The sequence below is a fragment of the Scylla paramamosain genome, chromosome 36 (assembly GCF_035594125.1).
Source record: "Scylla paramamosain isolate STU-SP2022 chromosome 36, ASM3559412v1, whole genome shotgun sequence".
Classification (NCBI taxonomy): Eukaryota; Metazoa; Arthropoda; class Malacostraca; order Decapoda; family Portunidae; genus Scylla; species Scylla paramamosain.
This window is the reverse complement of record NC_087186.1, coordinates 2,771,622-2,792,727: the sequence shown is the minus strand read 5'-3', so window position 1 is coordinate 2,792,727 and position 21,106 is coordinate 2,771,622. Positions and strand designations below refer to the sequence as shown.

The following is a 21,106-nucleotide window of genomic DNA, read 5'->3' as shown; positions in this document are numbered from 1 at the left end:
CTTATTCCACCCTCCCCATATAACACAATCCGCTACAGGAAACGTATAACGAATACACAACAAAAATGCGAGAACTCAAAACAATTATAGAGGAGGAGGCAGTAGACACCTGCCGAAACGATATTTACTCCCAGTGAGGTCTAAAGCACTGTTCAGGGGGTGCTGTGAACTTATCATTAAACCCAGCTGTGACCTCACTGAACGTTTCCCTTTGTGTCTAGAAGATGGTGGACCAGTAAACAAACCCGAGGAAGCTTTGCCATTCTCACGGGGATTTTTAGCAGTTTGTGACCCATCACAGTCACCACACCATGCACAACGCTACGTGAACTTCGTAAGACCATCTTGGAAGCATTGTTTGGAGTAGAGGTTACGGGGACATAGAAAAAAAAATAGACTAAGAAAATACTGGCAGCTTGGCCAAGACCCCCTATCGTCGATGCAGGAGCGGTTTGCGCATGCGCAGTAGCGGCAGCGTTCCCGTCTCCATGGCAACACACCTGTGGGTGCCAACTGACCTGTTTTTTTCAAGATTATCTGAATAACTCGTACATCGACTACCATGGCTGGTAAATCTATTTACGACCTCAAGAAGTTACAAAAACACCAGTTTAATAATATAACAAAGGCTGAACTCATCGATGCCATCTTATCAGCAGGCAATGATGATGCAACACTCATGGAGAGACAGGACCAGAAACTGAACAGGATCTTGGAAGAACTCACTGATTTACGCAGCAAGATGACGGAAGCTGAAAACGAGACCAAGACTAAAATTAAGGAATTGAATGATATAGTTGAGAAGCAGTCGGCTATAATAATGCAACACCAGTTATTTATGGAGCAAGTGGACCAACAGAAGCAGGAAACAAATTTGGTAATGTTTGGAGTACCGGACGAACAGGTGTCACTTGATGGAGCTACGACAGAAGATGACAAGATACAGAATGTGATGAATGCTGTGTCAGCTGGCCCGGAGGTGATGGTACGGTCACACAGACGGCTAGGACAACAACAGGCAGGTAACAGGCCACGCCCCCTGCTTGTTAAGGTAGACTCCAAGTATCTACGGGATAGTGTCCTGGAGAAAGCAGCCACCTTGAAGAACATGCACGAGCCATACAAGAAAATCTATGTGAAGAAAGACTCTCACCCGGAAGTGCGAAGAGAATGGAAAAGATTAAAGGACGTAGAAGAGGAAGCCGACAAACGAAGGTTGTAACATCCGGCTCGACTACAGGGAGAGAGTGTTGTACAGGGATGGTGTGGAGATCGACAGGTGGCGGCCACATCCTTTTTAACTCGACCACAGGAAAATATAAAAGTTATGTCATGGAATATTAACTCGATAAGGACAAAAATAGAAAAGAGTAATGTAATGTGGAGTCACTATTATGTAGATATGACATTATATGTTTGAACGAGATTAAGACTAATTTGCCTGTTTTCTTTCCAGGTTACACAGCATATGTGAGTTTTGATAAAGAGCATTATAAAAGAGGTGGAACATGTGTATTGATACGTAATCATTTAAACAGTCTTGTATATGACATGGATGTGAGTACAGGTGACCAGGTATGGTTTAAGTTAAAGTGTGTACCTGGTGTGCTGTTCGGAGCTTGTTATGTACCTCCTTCTGACTCAGTTTATTTCAGTTATACACAATTAAGTAATATTCAAGAAAAAGTGAAGTGCAATGAATGTAATAATGGATGCTTTATAATCGGTGATCTTAATTGTCGTCTGGGAGTATCGGTAAATGACCTTCCTGCAGCCTTGGGCTATCACCAGTACTCATACCCAAACCTACCTGACCCTGTGACCACACCAAATGATAATGCTGCAGCTATGTTGGGTATATGTGTAGACGAGCAGTTGTTGGTTGTTAATAATATGAAAACAAGTGATGCACACTTCACGAGTAAGAAGACGTTTAAGAGAGAAGGGGAGTGGATATCAGAGTTAGATACTTGCATCATATCGGAGAACTTGGTTAAGTATGTAAAGCATTTTGAGGTAATAGATGGTGAAAATTTGCCATCTGATCACGCACCAGTAGTCATGTCATTACAACCTCCCTCCCCTTGTCTGGATAGCGTGGCAGCCCGGGCAGGTGACCTGGGTAAACACGGAGCCGAATGTAATCACCTACTGACTGCTAGGCAGTCACTTGTAAAGCCACCTTTAATGTCTAACAATATCAATCAAACTTTATTTATGTCAAATATTACCGAAGTTGACTTAGAAATGCAGATACGCGATGATGTCAATGTAACTGCATCGAATCTGTCAGAAGTACTGTACAGGTGTGCGCGTGATAGTAATGGGCATGACCACCGTGAGGAGAGAGTGGTGCAGGTTGGACACGGCAGTGACAGGTGGCACACAATGATACAGGAAAATGATGATGCCAAACTATGGAGTGCTATTAATTGGCGAGGTGAACTGACGGACACTGCTTTTAATGAAAACACTAAGCCAAGTGACGACACATTTAAAACGTATTTTGAAGATATATTTAATCCTCCAAACACTGTATACCCTGACCTGAACGATCTACACTCACAAATTACTATTCCTGTATTAGATGAACCTATTACGACTAACGAGGTAGACACCCAAATAAAGCGATTAAGGTCTAATAAAGCTAGTGGCCCTGATGGCATACCTCCTGTTTTGTTTAAATGGTTGCCTGCATCCTGGATATTGTTCATTGCCACATTATTCAACTCAGTATTCATGAGTGGTTCATACCCTGACAGTTGGATTAATGCTAAGATGTTTGTGATATTCAAACGTGGTTCAAAGCTACCACCAAGTAATTATAGACCTATTAATGTAATCAACAGCGTGGCTAAACTGTATGATATGGTGTTGTGTGCACGACTCACCCAGTGGTTTGCACCACACCGAGAACAGGCAGGCAGCCAGGCGGGCCGAGGATGTACTGAACATTTACTAACACTTAGATTGTTGATGGATGTTGCCAGAAGAAAGAAATTTAAATTATTTATAACGTTTGTCGATTTTAGACGAGCCTATGATTGTGTCCCTAGGATTGATTTATTTACATGTCTGAAGCAAATGGGATGTGGGGTGATAATGCTGTTAGCGTTAGCTGGTATGTACAAGTATACTAACAGTATTATAGGAACTGCATTAATTGCCACTAGTGTGGGTGTGCGGCAGGGTTCCCCTACATCCTGTGTGCTTTTTAGTATATATGTCAATGTAATGATTCAAATGATCAAACAAAGATGTCCTTTAGACGGCTTTCTGTCATGTTTGCACATATTAGTGATGATGGACGACACTGTATTATTGTCAACAACTAGAGAAGGAATGATAAGGAAAATAGAGATTCTACATGATTTTTGTAGCTCACACGGTATGGTGGTTAATAATGACAAAACAAAATTTATGGTGGTAAATGGTAATACTGAAGATAAAGAAATGATATTGTGTCAGGATATGCGAGTAAGTTACTGTACTAGCTATATATATTTAGGTAGTCCCTTCACTGATGACGGATTAGCCTCAACAGCTGTAAAGCTTCATGCAAACAAAAAGATGTGTCATGTTTTAAAATTTATATCTTTTATCAATAGGAATAATGATGTACCATTATATATTAAGAGAAAAGTTTTTGATGCTTGTGTTACTACTTCGGTGCTATATGGATGCGAATCGTGGCTCAGCTGTGACTTAAAACCTATAGAGAAACTATACAAATGGTGCATAAAGGAATTATTAGGTGTGAGAATAACTACTAATAATGACATTTGCATGGTGGAATTAGGTTTACCCTCACTTAAAGCGCTTGTTAAGAAAAAACAAAGGAAATATTTTCATAAAGTGTGGACAGAAAGAAACGATATAGTTGATGACCCGTTGATGCACGTACTGAGGTTAGTGTTAAATTACAACGATCAAGTGTCTAGGTATATCACAGATATGACTATAAATGATTTTAACGATGTGGAAGATGCCAAGCACAGAATGAGACTTAATATTAGGAATTCGTTGTCAAATAGGTTGACCTTTTATAAACAAATTAACCCGAATCTAATAGTACATGATATATACACAAGAAGTACTAGAGTGAACGAGATAGAGCGTGTGTCATGGACAAGACTTCGTCTCAGTGCTCATTCCCTGGCGGTAGAAACAGGTCGCTGGAACCGTCGGGGACGTGGTCGCCTTCCCATGGAGGAGAGGCTGTGTCCCTGCGGCCTCGTGCAAACCGAGACACATGTCATCGAGACTTGTCCCTTGTCTTTGACCCTTAGATTAACATATAATGTCACAACTGTTCATCAATTGTTGGTAGACAGAACTGATTATGATAATGTGTGTTTTATAGTGCATAAATTATTAGCGTTGTTTAAGTGATAAAGTTATGTATGCATCTCCAAGTCTTAAGATGTTACCCCCGTAGTGTGATGTTTGCTGGATTCCTGCCCCATCTTTAAGGATTATTTTATGTGTTTTACTTATTTTTACTATTGGATTTGTGTTTTAAATGTGTTATAAAAGTTTTAATGTATATCATTCGCATAGTGCTATTAAGAGAAGTTACTGTATTTTGGACCAGAACTGTATGTATTTTAAATTGTATAATTTTTTTTTTTTTTCCTGTGGTCAATAAACTATCTGAATCTGTCTCACAACACAAGGGGGTAGTCACAGCCTGCCCTCTAAAGACAACTCTCTTCCTTCACACAAAACTACAAGCACCTAATAACACACACACCCTTCACTCAAAAAAATTTAAAATCATGGCGACTCCTACACCAGCCTCGGAGTCCCCATCTGGGGAGGGGACCATAAATGTCCCCAGGTCGGACTGCTTTTCCGTCGACGACCCTAAGTGTCTTGACACCCCCCTCAACTTTTTCTTCATTAACTTCTGCAACATTCGCGGTCTAAGATCTAATTTTCAATCTGTAGAACACCACCTCTCCTCTTCTAAACCTCATCTTCTTTTCCTCACTGAAACTCAGGTGTCTCAGGCAACTGACAGTAGCCCCTTTTCTGTTCCCTCCTACTTTCTCTATCCTCATTTTCGATCCAAAGCTGGATGCTGCGTTTATGTGCGCAATGACTTAACCTGCTCTCGTGCCCACGCTCTTGAATCTTCCGAGTTTTCCACCATCTGGCTACGACTACAGAGTCATTCTCATACTAAATTTATCTGTGCTGTATACCTCTCTCCTAACTCCTCTGACTATAAGAAATTCTTTGACTACTTAACTTCCAAAGTGGAGCACATTCTGACCCTCTTCCCTTTTGCAGAGATCTCCATTCTTGGAGATTTCAATGTTCACCACCAGCTTTGGCTTTCCTCTCCCTTCACTGACCATCCTGGTGAACTAGCCTACAACTTTGCTACCCTCCATGACCTAGAGCAATTGGTGCAACACCCTACTCGTATTCCTGACCGTCTTGGAGATACGCCCAACATTCTTGACCTTTTCCTGACCTCTAATCCTTCTGCTTATGCTGTCACCCTTTCTTCTCCGTTGGGCTCCTCCGATCACAATCTCATATCTTTATCTTGTCCTATCACTCCAATCCCTCCTCAGGATCCCCCTAAGCGAAGGTGCCTCTGGCGTTTTGCCTCTGCTAGTTGGGGGGACCTGAGAAGGTATTTTGCTGATTTTCCTTGGAATGACTACTGCTTCCGTGTCAGAGACCTGTCTTTGTGTGCTGAGCGCATAACAGAGGTGATAGTGTCTGGCATGGAGGCGTACATTCCTCACTCTTTTTCTCGTCCTAAACCTTCTAAACCTTGGTTTAACACAGCTTGTTCTCGTGCTATACATGATAGAGAGGTGGCCCACAAAAGGTACTTAAGCCTTCCTTCACCAGAATCTCATGCACTTTATATTTTTGCCCGGAACCATGCCAAGTCTGTTCTCCAACTAGCCAAAAACTCCTTCATTAACAGAAAATGTCAAAACCTTTCAAGATCTAACTCCCCTCGTGATTTCTGGCATCTAGCCAAAAATATCTCCAATAACTTTGCTTCTTCTTCTTTCCCTCCTCTACTTCAACCAAATGGCACCACTGTTATCACATCTATTTCTAAAGCTGAACTCTTTGCTCAAACCTTTGCTAAAAACTCTACCTTGGACGATTCTGGGCTTGTTCCTCCCTCTCCTCCACCCTCTGACTACTTCATGCCACGTATTAAAATTCTTCATAATGATGTTTTCCATGCCCTCGCTGGCCTAAACCCTCGGAAGGCTTATGGACCTGATGGGGTCCCTCCTATTGTTCTCCGAAACTGTGCCTCCGTGCTTGCACCTTGCCTAGTCAAACTCTTTCAGCTCTGTCTGTCAACATCTACCTTTCCTTCTTGCTGGAAGTTTGCCTACATTCAACCTGTTCCTAAAAAGGGTGACCGCTCTAATCCCTCAGACTACCCTCCTATTGCTTTAATTTCCTGCTTATCTAAATTTTTGAATCTATCCTCAACAGGAAGATTCTTAAACATCTATCACCTCACAACCTTCTATCTGATTGCCAGTATGGGTTCCATCAAGGCCGCTCTACTGGTGATCTTCTGGCTTTCCTTACTGAGTCTTGGTCATCCTCTTTTAGAGACTTTGGTGAAACTTTTGCTGTTGCCTTGGACATATCAAAAGCCTTTGATAGAGTCTGGCACAAAGCTTTGATTTCAAAACTACCCTCCTACGGTTTCTATCCTTATCTCCGTAACTTCATCTCAAGTTTCCTTTCTGACCGTTCTATTGCTGCTGTGGTAGACGGTCACTGTTCTTCTCCTAAATCTATTAACAGTGGTGTTCTTCAGGGTTCTGTCCTGTCACCCACTCTCTTCTTATTATTCATTACTGATCTTCTAAACCAAACTTCTTGTCCTATCCACTCCTATGCTGATGATACCACCCTGCACTTTTCCACGTCTTTTCATAGACGTCCAACCCTTCAGGAGGTAAACATATCACGCAGGGAAGCCACAGAACGCCTGACTTCTGATCTTTCTAAAATTTCTGATTGGGGCAGAGCAAACTTACTATTGTTCAATGCCTCAAAAACTCAATTCCTCCATCTATCAACTCGACACAATCTTCCAGACAACTATCCCCTCTTCTTCAATGACACTCAACTGTCCCCCTCTTCTACACTGAACATCCTCGGTCTGTCCTTTACTTATAATCTGAACTGGATACTTCACATCTCATCTCTAGCTACAACAGCTTCTATGAAGTTAGGTGTTCTGAGACGTCTCCGCCAGTTTTTCTCACCCCCCCAGCTGCTAACTCTGTACAAGGGCCTTATCCGTCCATGTATGGAGTATGCTTCACATGTCTGGGGGGGTTCCACTCATACTGCTGTTCTAGACAGGGTGGAATCAAAAGCTTTTCGTCTTATCAACTCCTCTCCTCTAACTGACTGTCTTCAGCCCCTCTCTCACCGCCGCAATGTTGCATATTTAGCTGTCTTCTACCGCTATTTTCATGCCAACTGCTCTTCTGATCTTGCTAACTGCATGCCTCCCCTCCTTCCGCGGCCTCGCTGCACAAGACTTTCTTCTTTGTCTCACCCCTATTCTGTCCACCTCTCTAACGCAAGAGTTAACCAGTATTCTCAATCATTCATCCCTTTCTCTGGTAAACTCTGGAACTCCTTGCCTGCTTCTGTATTTCCACCTTCCTATGACTTGAATTCCTTCAAGAGGGAGGTTTCAAGACACTTATCCACCAATTTTTGACCACTGCTAGTCCCTTTTAAGGTCCCTTTGACCACTGCCAGTCCCTTTTAAGGGACTGGCATTTCAGTGGGCATTTTTTTTTTATTAGATTTTTGTTGCCTTTGGCCAGTATCCTTCCTACATAAAAAAAAAAAAAGAATAATACAATTTATTCATTTCACCCCCTTCCCGTGTGTGTGTGTGTGTGTGTGTGTGTGTGTGTGTGTGTGTGTGTGTGTGTGTGTGTGAGTGCGCACGCGCGCTCGACTACAGTATTTGTATGCGCGTCGAATTTTTAGTTTCCCTTTTTATCTCAACAACACATTACCAATTATTTGTTTAGGCCTTTCCATTATTACACATTAACCTTTTAGCTACAAAATCCTATCAATGCCACATCTTATCTTACATTATAATATTTTTTTTTTTCTTGTCTTAACAGCGGATCATGCAAAAACACCATGAATCAAAATATTATGATAATATAGCAAGAATTTTCAAGAACGACCACACATTTGCTAAAGAGATATGTGGCCATATTACCTACAGCGTGGACAAGTACTGCATGACATTCTTACATTGGGCCGCTTACCGTGGACATCATACCGTGGTTCATGCACTGCTAGACAGTGGACAACATCCTCATGTTATAAATTTTCACGGCCTTACACCTGAAGACCTGGCACATCAGGAGGAACATGACAGGGTGATCGAGGTTCTGCAGCGCCATCATTGTGTCCAGGTATGTGTTTTAAGGACATTCTGCCAAGATTTATATATATATATATATATATATATATATATATATATATATATATATATATATATATATATATATATATATATATATATATATATATATATATATATATATATATATATATATATATATATATATATATATATATATAATAAATAAATGTAAACCAAATCTATCATTATTATTGTTTGAAAAGGGTATGGATCATATCTAAATAGCTAAGAGGCATTCACCTCCTCGTAGATTATATCTCAATGTCTGTGTACAGTTTCTATAATGTAATTATTTAAAATTCTAAGAATTTCGACTTATGTCGGTTTTGGTCTACATCAAGCTGTTGGGATTTTTTATTTTTTTTTCTAGTCTGAGGTATTATAGAAGTAGCTTATGGTATACTGGGATGATTGGGAATGGGGACATTTTGAACATGGACACATTTGGGCCAAAAGTCACTTGGTGTTTACACTATTTGGTCTCTGAAATTACTCAGACGTCTTGATTTGCCGTAGCGAGGACTCTATACTAGAGGACGGTCCACCTCAATGGACATGCTGGCCCCCGAGCGAAGGCAGCGCCCCCGAGCTACCAGAGGAATAAAGATCTCAGCCGTCGTAGTGAAGAAAGTGGGGGAGCTTTTTACTCGCATATATGATAAAATTCCTTCTGATTCGCAACATATAATTTGGTGGACTTCTTGCTCTGTTTGATTACTTTCTTTGCTTTATATCTTAACTATGAATCTACTGCGGTCTTCGTTATTACTTAATTTGTCATGGTCATCTCTCTCTTCACGCGCAGGCATTCACCAGTTTGTTTATTCCACCACTTAGGATAAACATTTTGAATGGGGCAGCGACTTTTCATAGGCACGCATTCTTGTACAGTTTTTAAATATTTATCAGTAAAAATTATCCATTGTGCACTAATATTTGATGTGGTACGTAAGTGACTCCAGTCAGTTTCTTTGAACACTGATCTGAGTTTACAGAAATTTGCTTTTCTGTAGTAGGGACTTTGATTTGAGTCGCTAACCAAGAAATTTATAACGAAGGTGATTGCGCAGTGGTCGCTGTTACTGAAATCTTCGCTGACATTCATATTTTCTACTATTTCGTCTTTCGTAGAAAGCAGGAGATCGAGTACGTGTTTACCGCGAGTCGGGTTTTGTACAAGCTGAGTAAATAAACTTTCTTTCAAATTAATACATAGATCGTATCCGTGGTGTGAGATGATTGACTCACACCACTTCGTCACTGGTGAATTTAAGTCACCGACGATTATGACATCGTATTTTTATATTATTTTATTATTGTTATTATTTTATTTATTTATTTATTTATTTATTTATTTATTTATTTATTTTATTTATTTATTTATTTATTTATCTATTTTTATTATTTTTTTTTTATTATGTAGGAGGGACATCGGCCAAGGTCAAAAAAAATTCCCCCCCAGAAAAAAGAAAAGGCCCACTGAGATGCCGGTCCCCGAATAGTGGTAGTGGTAGCCAAAAATTGAAATATAATTGTACTTCTTCAAGGAAGGTAGAAATACAGAAGCAGGCAGGGATTTCCAGAGTTTATCAGAGAAATGTATGAACGATTGAGTTAGCATTAGAGAGGTGGCCAGAACACGGGTGAGAGAAAGAAGAAAGTCTTGTGCAGCAAGATCAGAAAAGCAGTTAGCATGAAAATAGCGGTAGAAGATAGCAAGAGATGCAACATTGCGGCGATGAGAAAGAGGCTGAAGACAGTCGGTTAGAGGAGAGGAGTTGATGAGACGAATAACTTTTGATTCCACTCTGTCTAGAAGGGCGGTATGAGTGAAACCCCACATCCCCAGAAGACATGTGAAGCTGTGTGTCACTTAACTCACCAATTTGTTAGTAAATATCGCGGTCCGTTTGCACTGGTTGTTTTTTTTTTCTTCTTTTTTATGTAGGAGAGACACCGACCAAGGGCAACAAAAATCTAGTAAAACAACAACAAAAAAAAAAAGCCCACTGAGATGCTGGTACCCGAATAGGGTTCGAAGCGGTGGTTAAAAATTGAACGATAAGTGTCTTGAAACCTCTTTCTTGAAGAAATTTAAGTCAAAGGAAGGTGGAAATACAGAAGCAGGCAGGGATTTCCAGAGTTTACCAGAGAAAGGGATGAATGACTGAGAATACTGGTAACTCTTGCATTAATAGAGGTGAGAGAAAAAAGAAAGTCTTGTGCAGCGATGTTGCGGAAGGAGGGGAGGCATGCAGTTAGCAAGATCAGAAGAGCAGTTAGCATGAAAATAGCGGTAGAAGATAGCAAGAGATGCAGCATTGCGGTGATGAGAAAGAGGCTGAAGACTGTCAGTTAGAGGAGATGAGTTAATGAGAAGAAAAGCTTTTGATTCCACCCTGTCTAAAAGAGCGGTATGAGTGGAACCCCCACACACATGTGAAGCATACTCCATACATGGATGGATAAGGCCCTTGTAAAGAGTTAGCAGGTGGGAGGGTGAGAGAAGCTGGCGGAGACGTCTCAGAACACCTAACTTCATAGAAGCTGTTTTAGCTAGAGATAAGATGTGATATTTCCATTTTTGATTATAAGAGAAATGGACAGATCGAGGATGTTCAATGTAGAAGAGGGGGCCAGTTCGGTGCCACTGAAGAAGGGATACTTGTCTGGAAGGTTGTGTCGAGCTGATAGATGGAGGTTAGTGAGTTTTTGAGGCACTGAACAATACCAAGTTTGCTCTGCCCCAATCATAAATTTTTGAGAGATCAGAAGTCAGGCGTTCTGTAGCTTCCCTGCGTGAAATGTTTACTTCCTGAAGAGCTGGACGTCTGTGAAAAGACATGGAAAAGTGCAGGGTCGTATCATCAGCGTAAGAGTGGATAGGATAAGTAGTTTGGTTTAGAAGATCATCGATAGATAATAGGAAGAGGGGCGGTGACAGGACAGAACCATGAGGAACACCACTATTAATAGATTTAAAAGAAGAACAGTGACCGTCTACCACAGCAGCAACAGAACGGTCAGAAAGGAAACTTAAGGTGAAATTATAGAGAGAAGATACAAGCCGTAGGAGGGTAGTATGAAAATCAAAGCTTTGTGCCAGACTCTATCAAAAACTTTTGATATGTTTAAGCCAACAGCAAAAGTTTCACCAAAATCTCTAAAAAGAAGATGACCAAGACTCAGTAAGGAATGCCAGAAGATCACCAGTAGAGCGGCCTTGACGGAATCTATACTGGCGATCAGATAGAAGGTTGTGAAGTGATAAATGTTTAAGAATCTTCCTGTTGAGAATAGATTCAAAAACTTTAAATGGGCAGGAAATTAAAGCAATAGGAGGGTAGTCTGAGGGATTAGAACAGTCACCCTTTTTTAGGGACAGACTGAATGTAGGCAAACTTCCAGCAAGAAGGAAAGGTAGATGTTTTGTGTACCCCCCCAAAAAAAAAAAAAAAATTGCCAATGGAATTTTACATCCTTCTCTCTGTGGATAACGATGTCAGTTCGGCACTCATACAAATAATCAATACATATAGATATAAAAATGGTTATTTTCATATGAACCACCTTTAAACTATCTTCATGAACGTACTGTGAACAACGATGTCAGTTAGGCTCTGACGCCGAATTTTCGCGTCCAGGTTTATATAGACCGTTGTACATCCCCCCCAAAAAAATAGTCCTCCGCCTATATTAAGAGACATAATTTTGCAATATCCCTAATAGTTTAGATCCCTTCTATATTCACAAATTATTCTTGAACATTTTTGCTAATGGTCCCACGTACTCCTGGATTCTAGCACTGTCTATAAATAATTTTTGGATCTAAATATTAATTTCTCTCAAAATACATAATATTATCAGTTTTGGCATATTTTCTTTTAACCTACAATGTTTTGTGATTGGTATTTTTCATGTGACGAGCCCAGGAGAATCCGGGAATAGGGTTATTTTCCAGTTGCCTTGTAAACCAAGAGATATTACTCCGCACCATCCGCAAATATCAACAATTAATTTAGCGATTTATGGCCTACAATTTCATTTAATTTTCTTGTTCTGAAGTTTTACTGATTCCAAAAGTATATACAAAATTTGGTTTATATAACGAAGAAAGTTTTTTTTTTTTTCTATTTATTCATGACCATTCTTTTAGGCTATAAAAAAAATATTTCATGGGATTATTATTATTTGGATGGTATTGTCTTCTCTCTTTTTTTTTTTCCTAATTGCTATTTTGTTCCATGACATACACACATATACACACACACACACACACACACACATATATATATATATATATATATATATATATATATATATATATATATATATATATATATATATATATATATATATATATATATATCTTTCTATCATCCTCTCCTCTGTCTTCAGCCTCTCTTCGCTGTAAGGCTTTACGCCAGTGATTCTCAAAGTGTGTGCCGTGGCACACTATTGTGCCGCCATTATCTCCTTAGTGTGCCGCGAAAATACGGGTGGGATATTTGTGTACATAATATAATGAAACTATTGTAAATTGTAATTTATATTTATCATGGGTGACTAATTATATATATATATATATATATATATATATATATATATATATATATATATATATATATATATATATATATATATATATATATATATATATATATATATATATATATATATATATATATATATATATATATATATATATATATATATATATATATATATATATATGAAAAGGCAGGTGTGCCGCAAAAATATTAGTTATTTCTTAGTGTGCCGTCATAATAAATAGTTTGAAAACCTCTGCTTTACGCTAACTGCTCTTCTGATCTTGCCACCTGTATTTCTCCCCCCTTTTCACTCTTTCGCTCCACAAGGCCTTCAACTCCCTCTCATTCCTATTGTATCCACTCCCCAAATGCAAGGGTTAACTTGTATTTTCAATCTTTCATCTCTGAAACTCCCTGCCTTCTCCTGTATTTCCTTCTTTCAGTACTTTCAAGGGAAGGCTTCTCATAATTTTAGACAATTCTTTTTAATATACCTTTTAGGGTCTGGTAACTCCAGAGGGCTTTATTTATTTATTTATTTATTTATTATCATTTTTTTATTTATTTATTTTTTTTTATTTTTTCCCCTCGGCCAGAGTTCCTTTCATAAACAAAAATATCGGAAGTGATAAGAGTGTTAAAAAAGAGAGACATTTGACTGAGTGAGTTTTATTAAGTTAATTATTTTATTTTCATACCAGCAAAATCTCTCGGCGGAAGGGAAAACTGAAAACTGGAAAGAAACCGGAGCCACTGCCATCGGTATTCCTCACATCTCTCACAGCGGCCAAGAGCAAAACAAATTATTCGACACAAGTTCGGTGAGTACGAAATTATACTTTTGGTATTGCCTTTTTACGCATGACAGGAAAAAATAATCGGTGGAAGTATTCATAAGTAGTACCTGACATACACATAGGCACACGCACATTTGACTTCACTTTGGGAACTGATACTCAAGTCGGCCTTTTAACATTATTATTATTTTTTTTATTTACCTTGATCAGTGGTTCTCTTACACACACACACACACACACACACACACACACACACACACACACACACACACGCGCGCGCGCGCGCGCGCGCGCATATATATATATATATATATATATATATATATATATATATATATATATATATATATATATATATATATATATATATATATATATATATATATATATATATATATATATATTTACATAAAACACACTGTCTGTCTGTCTGTCTGTCTGTGTGTCAGCTTTTCACGGAAAACAACTTTCAACTGATTGTGATAAAATTTTGCGGGGAGGTCTGCCTTGATCCAGAGAACGATATAGGCTGTCTTAAGTACTTCCAACACAAAACCGTTAGATATTCAGGCAAATCTGTCACCGTAACCCAGTTCTTGATGGTGGCGTCAGGTATACCGTAACCCATTTTTGATGATGGCGCCAAGCATTCATTGTTAGCATGGATTTTTTTTTTTTTTATGGTGGGGAGAGATGTAAATGCAGCATTCTTTGTCAGCTTGGAGTTGAACCTCATCAGCCTAATAATGATTTCAGTATATGGTCGAATTTTTCTGTGATACAGAGGTCTCCAACAAATTCATCTTTCAGGTACGTTTCATCAATTTACCGATATTATGAATCGTGAACATAACTTACATTTATGAGCTTATTGTGATGAAATTTGGTAGGGGGTCAGTTCCCCATGATCCTGAGAGTGACATAGGGTAATGCCACTTTGGTTGTCTTCTCAGTGTGTTTAAAAAAAATAATAAATTCTGGCAGTATATATATATATATATATATATATATATATATATATATATATATATATATATATATATATATATATATATATATATATATATATATATATATATATATATATATATATATGAGAAGGCAATATCGCTGCGGAATCTTATGTTGTAAAGCATATATGCACGGTAAATGCTGCATTCTTTTATTGGTTACATTTCAGACCCGACGCATTGAAAGGGTTAAAGGAATATTGAAAATAAATAAACAGATAAAAGCAAAACTCTTAAGGAGAAGAAGCGATTGACTTATTGATTGACTTATTGAGAACCACCTCAGCTCCTATGACACCAACACATGAACGCAAACTATCTTACAGTGGAGGGCTCCTTTTGACTATTGGAAATCAAAATACAAACTATGCTAGAAGTTATAGACGCTAAGCCTATATATATATATATATATATATATATATATATATATATATATATATATATATATATATATATATATATATATATATATATATGCCTAATCACAACATAGTAATAATAATAATGATAATAATGATAATAATAATAATAATGATAATAATAATAATAATAATAATAATAATAATAATAATAATAATAATGAAATAAAATTTCTGCGTATTGTTTCAATATATATATATATATATATATATATATATATATATATATATATATATATATATATATATATATATATATATATATATATATATATATATATATTTTTTTTTTTTTATGTAGGAAGGACACTGGCCAAGGGCAACAAAAATCTAATAAAAAAAATGCACACTAAAATGCCAGTCCCATAAAAGGGTCAAAGCAGTGATCAAAAATTGGTGGATAAGTGTCTTGAAACCTCGCTCTTGAAGGAATTCAAGTCATAGGAAGGTGGAAATACAGAAGCAGGCAGGGAGTTCCAGAGTTTACCAGAGAAAGGGATGAATGACTGAGAATACTGGTTAACTCTTGCGTTAGAGAGGTGGACAGAATAGGGGTGAGAGAAAGGAGTAAGTCTTGTGCAGCGAGGCCGCGGAAGGAGGGGAGGCATGCAGTTAGCAAGATCAGAAGAGCAGTTAGCATGAAAATAGCGGTAGAAGACAGCTAGATATGCAACATTGCGGCGGTGAGAGAGAGGCTGAAGACAGTCAGTTAGAGGAGAGGAGTTGATGAGATGAAAAGCTTTTGATTCCACCCTGTCTAGAAGATCAGTATGAGTGGAACCCCCCCAGACATGTGAAGCATACTCCATACATGGACGGATAAGGCCCTTGTACAGAGTTAGCAGCTGGGGGTGTGAGAAAAACTGGCGGAGACGTCTCAGAACACCTAACTTCATAGAGGCTGTTTTAGCTAGAGATGAGATGTGAAGTTTCCAGTTCAGATTATAAGTAAAGGACAGACCAAGGATGTTCAGTGTAGAAGAGGGGGACAGTTGAGTGTCATTGAAGAAGAGGGGATAGTTATATATATATATATATATATATATATATATATATATATATATATATATATATATATATATATATATATATATATATATATATATATATATATATATGTATGTATATATACAGAAGGCTCCGCTGGAAACTTGTGACTCTTCGGCGGTCGAGCCGTTTTGGCAGGATGAAGTTCCTTGTGATGGAAGAACTTGACCTTGGTCTAAGGTGCTAAAGAAGGAATACAGACCCTCTGGATGTTCTACACTTCTGTGATGAACATTTATACACTTCGGTTTTATTGCAGTTTCAACCAACACACCACACGTAACTACAGCCCTTAGCAGATTCTACATCTCACTGTTTGGAGCATTTGTAGCCCCATTTTACTTTGTCAGAAGATAATGACAAGTTTACCTTATGTAGGACCCGATGATGGGTGGGTATGAAGCCCCCCCCCCTTTGGTTAGGTTACAAAATGTTTTTTTTTTTTTTAAATGTTTATTTTATTTAGGTTATTTTATCTTATGAAGGGTCCAGGGCGGGGAACGAAGCCTTATCGTTTAGGTTACAAAATGCTAGATTATTTGGGGTGTCCAGGAGAGGCAAAGTCCTCCCCCAGTTAGGTTACAAAATGCTAGGTTAGTTTACTTTATGGGGCGGTGGTCCAGTAGGTTACGGGGATCATGGAGGGAGTACTAGTTGAAACTGCAAATTTACCTAGACTTTTGCGTGAAGAAATTGTGCAGCTGTCCCAGGAACTAGAACCACATGTTGCTCCACCAACTGGCATGGTCCGTGTTCTGTCCGTTGCAACCCAAGTGTTAATTGCCCTGAGATTCTTTGCAAGTGGTGGTTTTCAAAGTGTTGGTGATGCCGCGAGTCTGCACCAGTCAAGTATTTCAAGAGCAACAGCTGATGTCACAAGCTCTCTACAGGGTTAAGATGACCAGTGGACTACAACAACACACAACTGTACTGGGAAAAATTGGGAGAAAAGCAAGTTTTTTTTTTTATAAAATGATTGGGGATGGTACACACATTGCTATAAAAACACCAAGCCAAAATTTTGACATTAATAGTAAAGGGCACCATTCTTTTCATTGTCAAGTTGTCTGTTTAGTGCCTTCTAAGGGGTGTGATGTTCCCTTGTGGCAGACGATAATTACAAATCCTATCACTGGATTAAGAGAAATACAAATACTGACACTTTTATGATTTTTAATAAATAATGGAATAATCCGAAATAATAATAATAAAGAGAAAGGAATTCAGAAATACAAAATAAATGGTAGCGTATTCTTCAATTACATAAAAAAAACTACGATGGAGATATTTTCGCGACTACTGAATTGCGGGGGAGACCAGAGAATAAATAAATAAATAACAAATATATACCCAAAAAGTATGTATAGACCTGAGGACAGTCTCACTCGGTGATCTCGAACCAGGTGGTTTCGCTAGTCACGTGGTGAAAACCAACAAAAAAGAACGAAAAAATGCGAATATCTATCCACTCAGAAAACAGTTTATCAACAGGAATATCTGAGGAGAATCCGAGAGGGTCTGAGGAGAATCCGAGAGGGTCTGACTTTAGTAAAATTATTGTTAAATAAACCTTTACTTAATATTACAGGAAATGGAGGAGGAGATTATCAGACTGCATGCTCACCTGAGGAGAATCCGAGAGAGACTGGCTTTGCTTGTGAGGAAAACGGCGGGAAACTAAGGATAAAGGTTTCCAATGGGGAAATTTATTAAGAGTTATAATTTTGTTTTTTAGTGGGGGGGGGCGACTAGGTTGTGAGTTCAGGGATGAAAAATATGAATAATTAAGTTACTGTTTACTTTATAGTTGTTACTTTAAGAAGTTTAATTCAATGGACTTTTGAAATCAATTGGGGAATTAGTCAAAGTCTGGTATCTCTTCCCGGCTTGCGTAGCAACAGGGGTAACAGGACGGCGAAGCAAAGAAGACTTATCAGATTCGTCAACCTCATTGGCGCGGCGTAATTATCTGGGATTTGTTTGAGCTGGTTTAAGACCTTACCATTATAGAATTAATTTTATCGTATTAAGGGCTCCCCATTCTCTGGGATTAGGTGAAAAATTCGCCTCTATAACCTGGCCAAGCAAGAGAAATTACGTTTATTCACGGGGTAAATTTTGTTATAGAAGTGGTCAACACAGTGACGCTGAGAGGGGGGGGGGGAAAGCAAGGACAAAAGGACACTGAGGAGAGGAGGGGAAGGGGGGGGGGTTAGTCACATGGTACTGAGACTCTGGTCATCCTCGCACATTACATGGGCCTTAGCCTAGGAAAAAAAGTAGAAATATACATAATTAATTTCCCAGCACTACATCTGTGATAGTGAACATTTAATCATGAACTGTGTTGCAAGGTGTCCTGGAAGTACACATAACTCATTTATTTGACCAAACTGCAATCTCTGAAGAAAATATGGTGGTAATGTGTTTCTAGGAATGTATGGTTTGCTAGAAAGCTTAAGAAAGTACTATAATGATAAAACTGTACAATCCTTAAATAAAAGTATAATTTATTATACCACTTGCAAGTGTCACCTGTTTCACTGTATGGTACATGTCCATCACATTATGAATAAAATTACAAAATCAGATCATAAGAATATGTCTTACAATTAGATATTTAAATAGATAATGGCTATTTCTTAAGACTAAAGTTAATGCTTATTAACTTAAATTAAAATTAAGTTTTAATTATTAATAACTCTTGATTTTAGCTACTTATCTATAAATATACATAAAAAGGCTACAAGAAACTTGCTTAAATGTTATTTTGATTAGCCTGCCACAGCCTAACAAAAGTATCAAATGTGTTGCTAAAGCAGTCAAGTGTTGCTCAACCAGTCCAAAGAATTGCACTTTTCATATAAAAAATAATGATGTATGTTTGCATTTGCAACATCTGCAATGCTACCACCCTCCATTATACCTCTGCTATTCCATTTGAATTCTCTGTCACCTTGGTGGTGATTGAGGTTCCTGCTGAGGTTCCTCAACTGTGTCACCATCCCCTGTGTGTGTCTCCGAGGAAATTTCAGGGGAAGGCACACGAGAAGCCCCAAGAGAGAGTGGCAGGGCTGTGGACCACTACACCTTCCTCCTCCATCACAAGCTCAACAGAAGATGGAGATTCACTTGGCCCTGAGACATGTAAAAAATTTACACTTTAGAAAACAACAGATCATATATTTAGGAACAATTGTGACACTGGGAGGGAAAGACAAGAGAATAGAAAGTAAGTCCTAACACCTGTGGAGATTTGACATGATAGGCACTGGTATTACGCTAAGAAATGGTAATATAATTTTTATGCAAAACAATAGGATAAACCTAAACATTTCCCTCATATGAAATGACATTGGGTAAGCTCATACCCCACTACGGAAATATATATATATATATATATATATATATATATATATATATATATATATATATATATATATATATATATATATATATATGTAAACTAACATTATCAGCAAATAATGACTAGAAAATATCTAGAAAGAAATTTATTTGGCATAATGAATATCTTAAAGGTAGATAAGGTTAATAAAAGTAATTTCTGACTGTAGAGTAGCATGCACCTCTGTTTGTGAGGTTTCTAATATAAATATTCCTTATTAATCAACTAAAGCTAATTTATGGCCATAATCATGAGATAAGCTGTATGCACTTATTTATGAATTTGATAAATTTTCATTTAGGTAAGTTATTTAACTCTAATAGTTCATGATTTAACTTATATTAGTAGGCTAATTTGATTTATTTACCTTGAATTATTTTCTTTTTAATTTTCTTTTCATGACTGGTATGTTATCTAGATTACTAAACACTAGTGAGAAGAGATTTATGGTGAACAACTGTGTCCATTATAATACAAAATGTACCCATAATGAGACGCTAAAGGGAGTTTTGAGCATCGACCTTAGAGATGGCCCTTAAGGCGATTGTAGTGGAAGGTCCCTTAGAGACGCGCTAAGAGAGAGTTTTGAGTATCCGGCCCCTGGACCGCACGCAATCGTGTGTGTGTGTGTGTGTGTGTGTGTGTGTGTGTGTGTGTGATTCACTTACGGTCCTCTGCAGCTGGTCACCCAGGCAGCCGTTTTCCTACGGAAAGAACTCAGAGCTAATAGTGATCGATCTTCGGGAAGGACGGAAACCACTGATACACCACACACCGGAACAGCGAAGTCACAAACCCTCGGGTTACATCCCATACTTACTTGCTGCTAGGTGAACAGGGGCTACACACTGAGGCTCGCCCATTTCCCTCGCAGCGCCCCGGGATTCGGATCCGGCACTTCTTGTTTGTGAGCCGAGCGTGCTAACCACTACACTGCGCGGTGTGTGTGTGTGTGTGTTTTAATAATAATAATAATAATAATAATAATAATAATAATAATAATAATAATAAACAGTTTATTGATATAGCAGTTATTATACTGAAAATATACAATGAGTTTAGGGAGAGGCTTAACATTAAACTTAAGGTTAAGGCTATAATACATCATTGAGCAGTGGGAAGATTCGATATGAGGGCGGCAGTGTAGCGGCGTTTTACACCTCGGTCATATGTGTCGTTGCTCGTTATAATTGTTTCTTTCCAGACATGGCTGGCGATTCTTGCCCAGCAGGTGGAGCTGATTGTAGTTTTTGTATTATTTCCTTGTCTGTGGATGGGTAAAAAAGACTAGCTACCTCATTAGTGTGACCTGGCGTTACGACCAGTTGTGAAAATGGTGCAGGAGTCGCAAGGACCCTGTATACCCGTACTATATCCCTGTACTGAGTGCACATAAGAGGTGGC

The 21,106-nt window shown here is 38.2% G+C and overlaps 1 protein-coding gene across 4 annotated transcripts in view; it reads left to right on the top strand.

Annotated features, from left to right (window-relative positions):
• LOC135090826 (serine/threonine-protein phosphatase 6 regulatory ankyrin repeat subunit C-like) overlaps positions 1-21,106 on the top strand; it is a 203,516-nt gene that overhangs the window by 113,586 nt on the left and 68,824 nt on the right. For all 4 annotated transcript variants that reach the window (XM_063987912.1, XM_063987910.1, XM_063987911.1 and 1 more), the window contains 2 exons: positions 8,160-8,459; positions 13,725-13,844. In XM_063987912.1, coding sequence (XP_063843982.1) covers positions 8,160-8,459; positions 13,725-13,844 — 420 coding nt within the window. The remainder of the gene's footprint in view (positions 1-8,159; positions 8,460-13,724; positions 13,845-21,106) is intronic.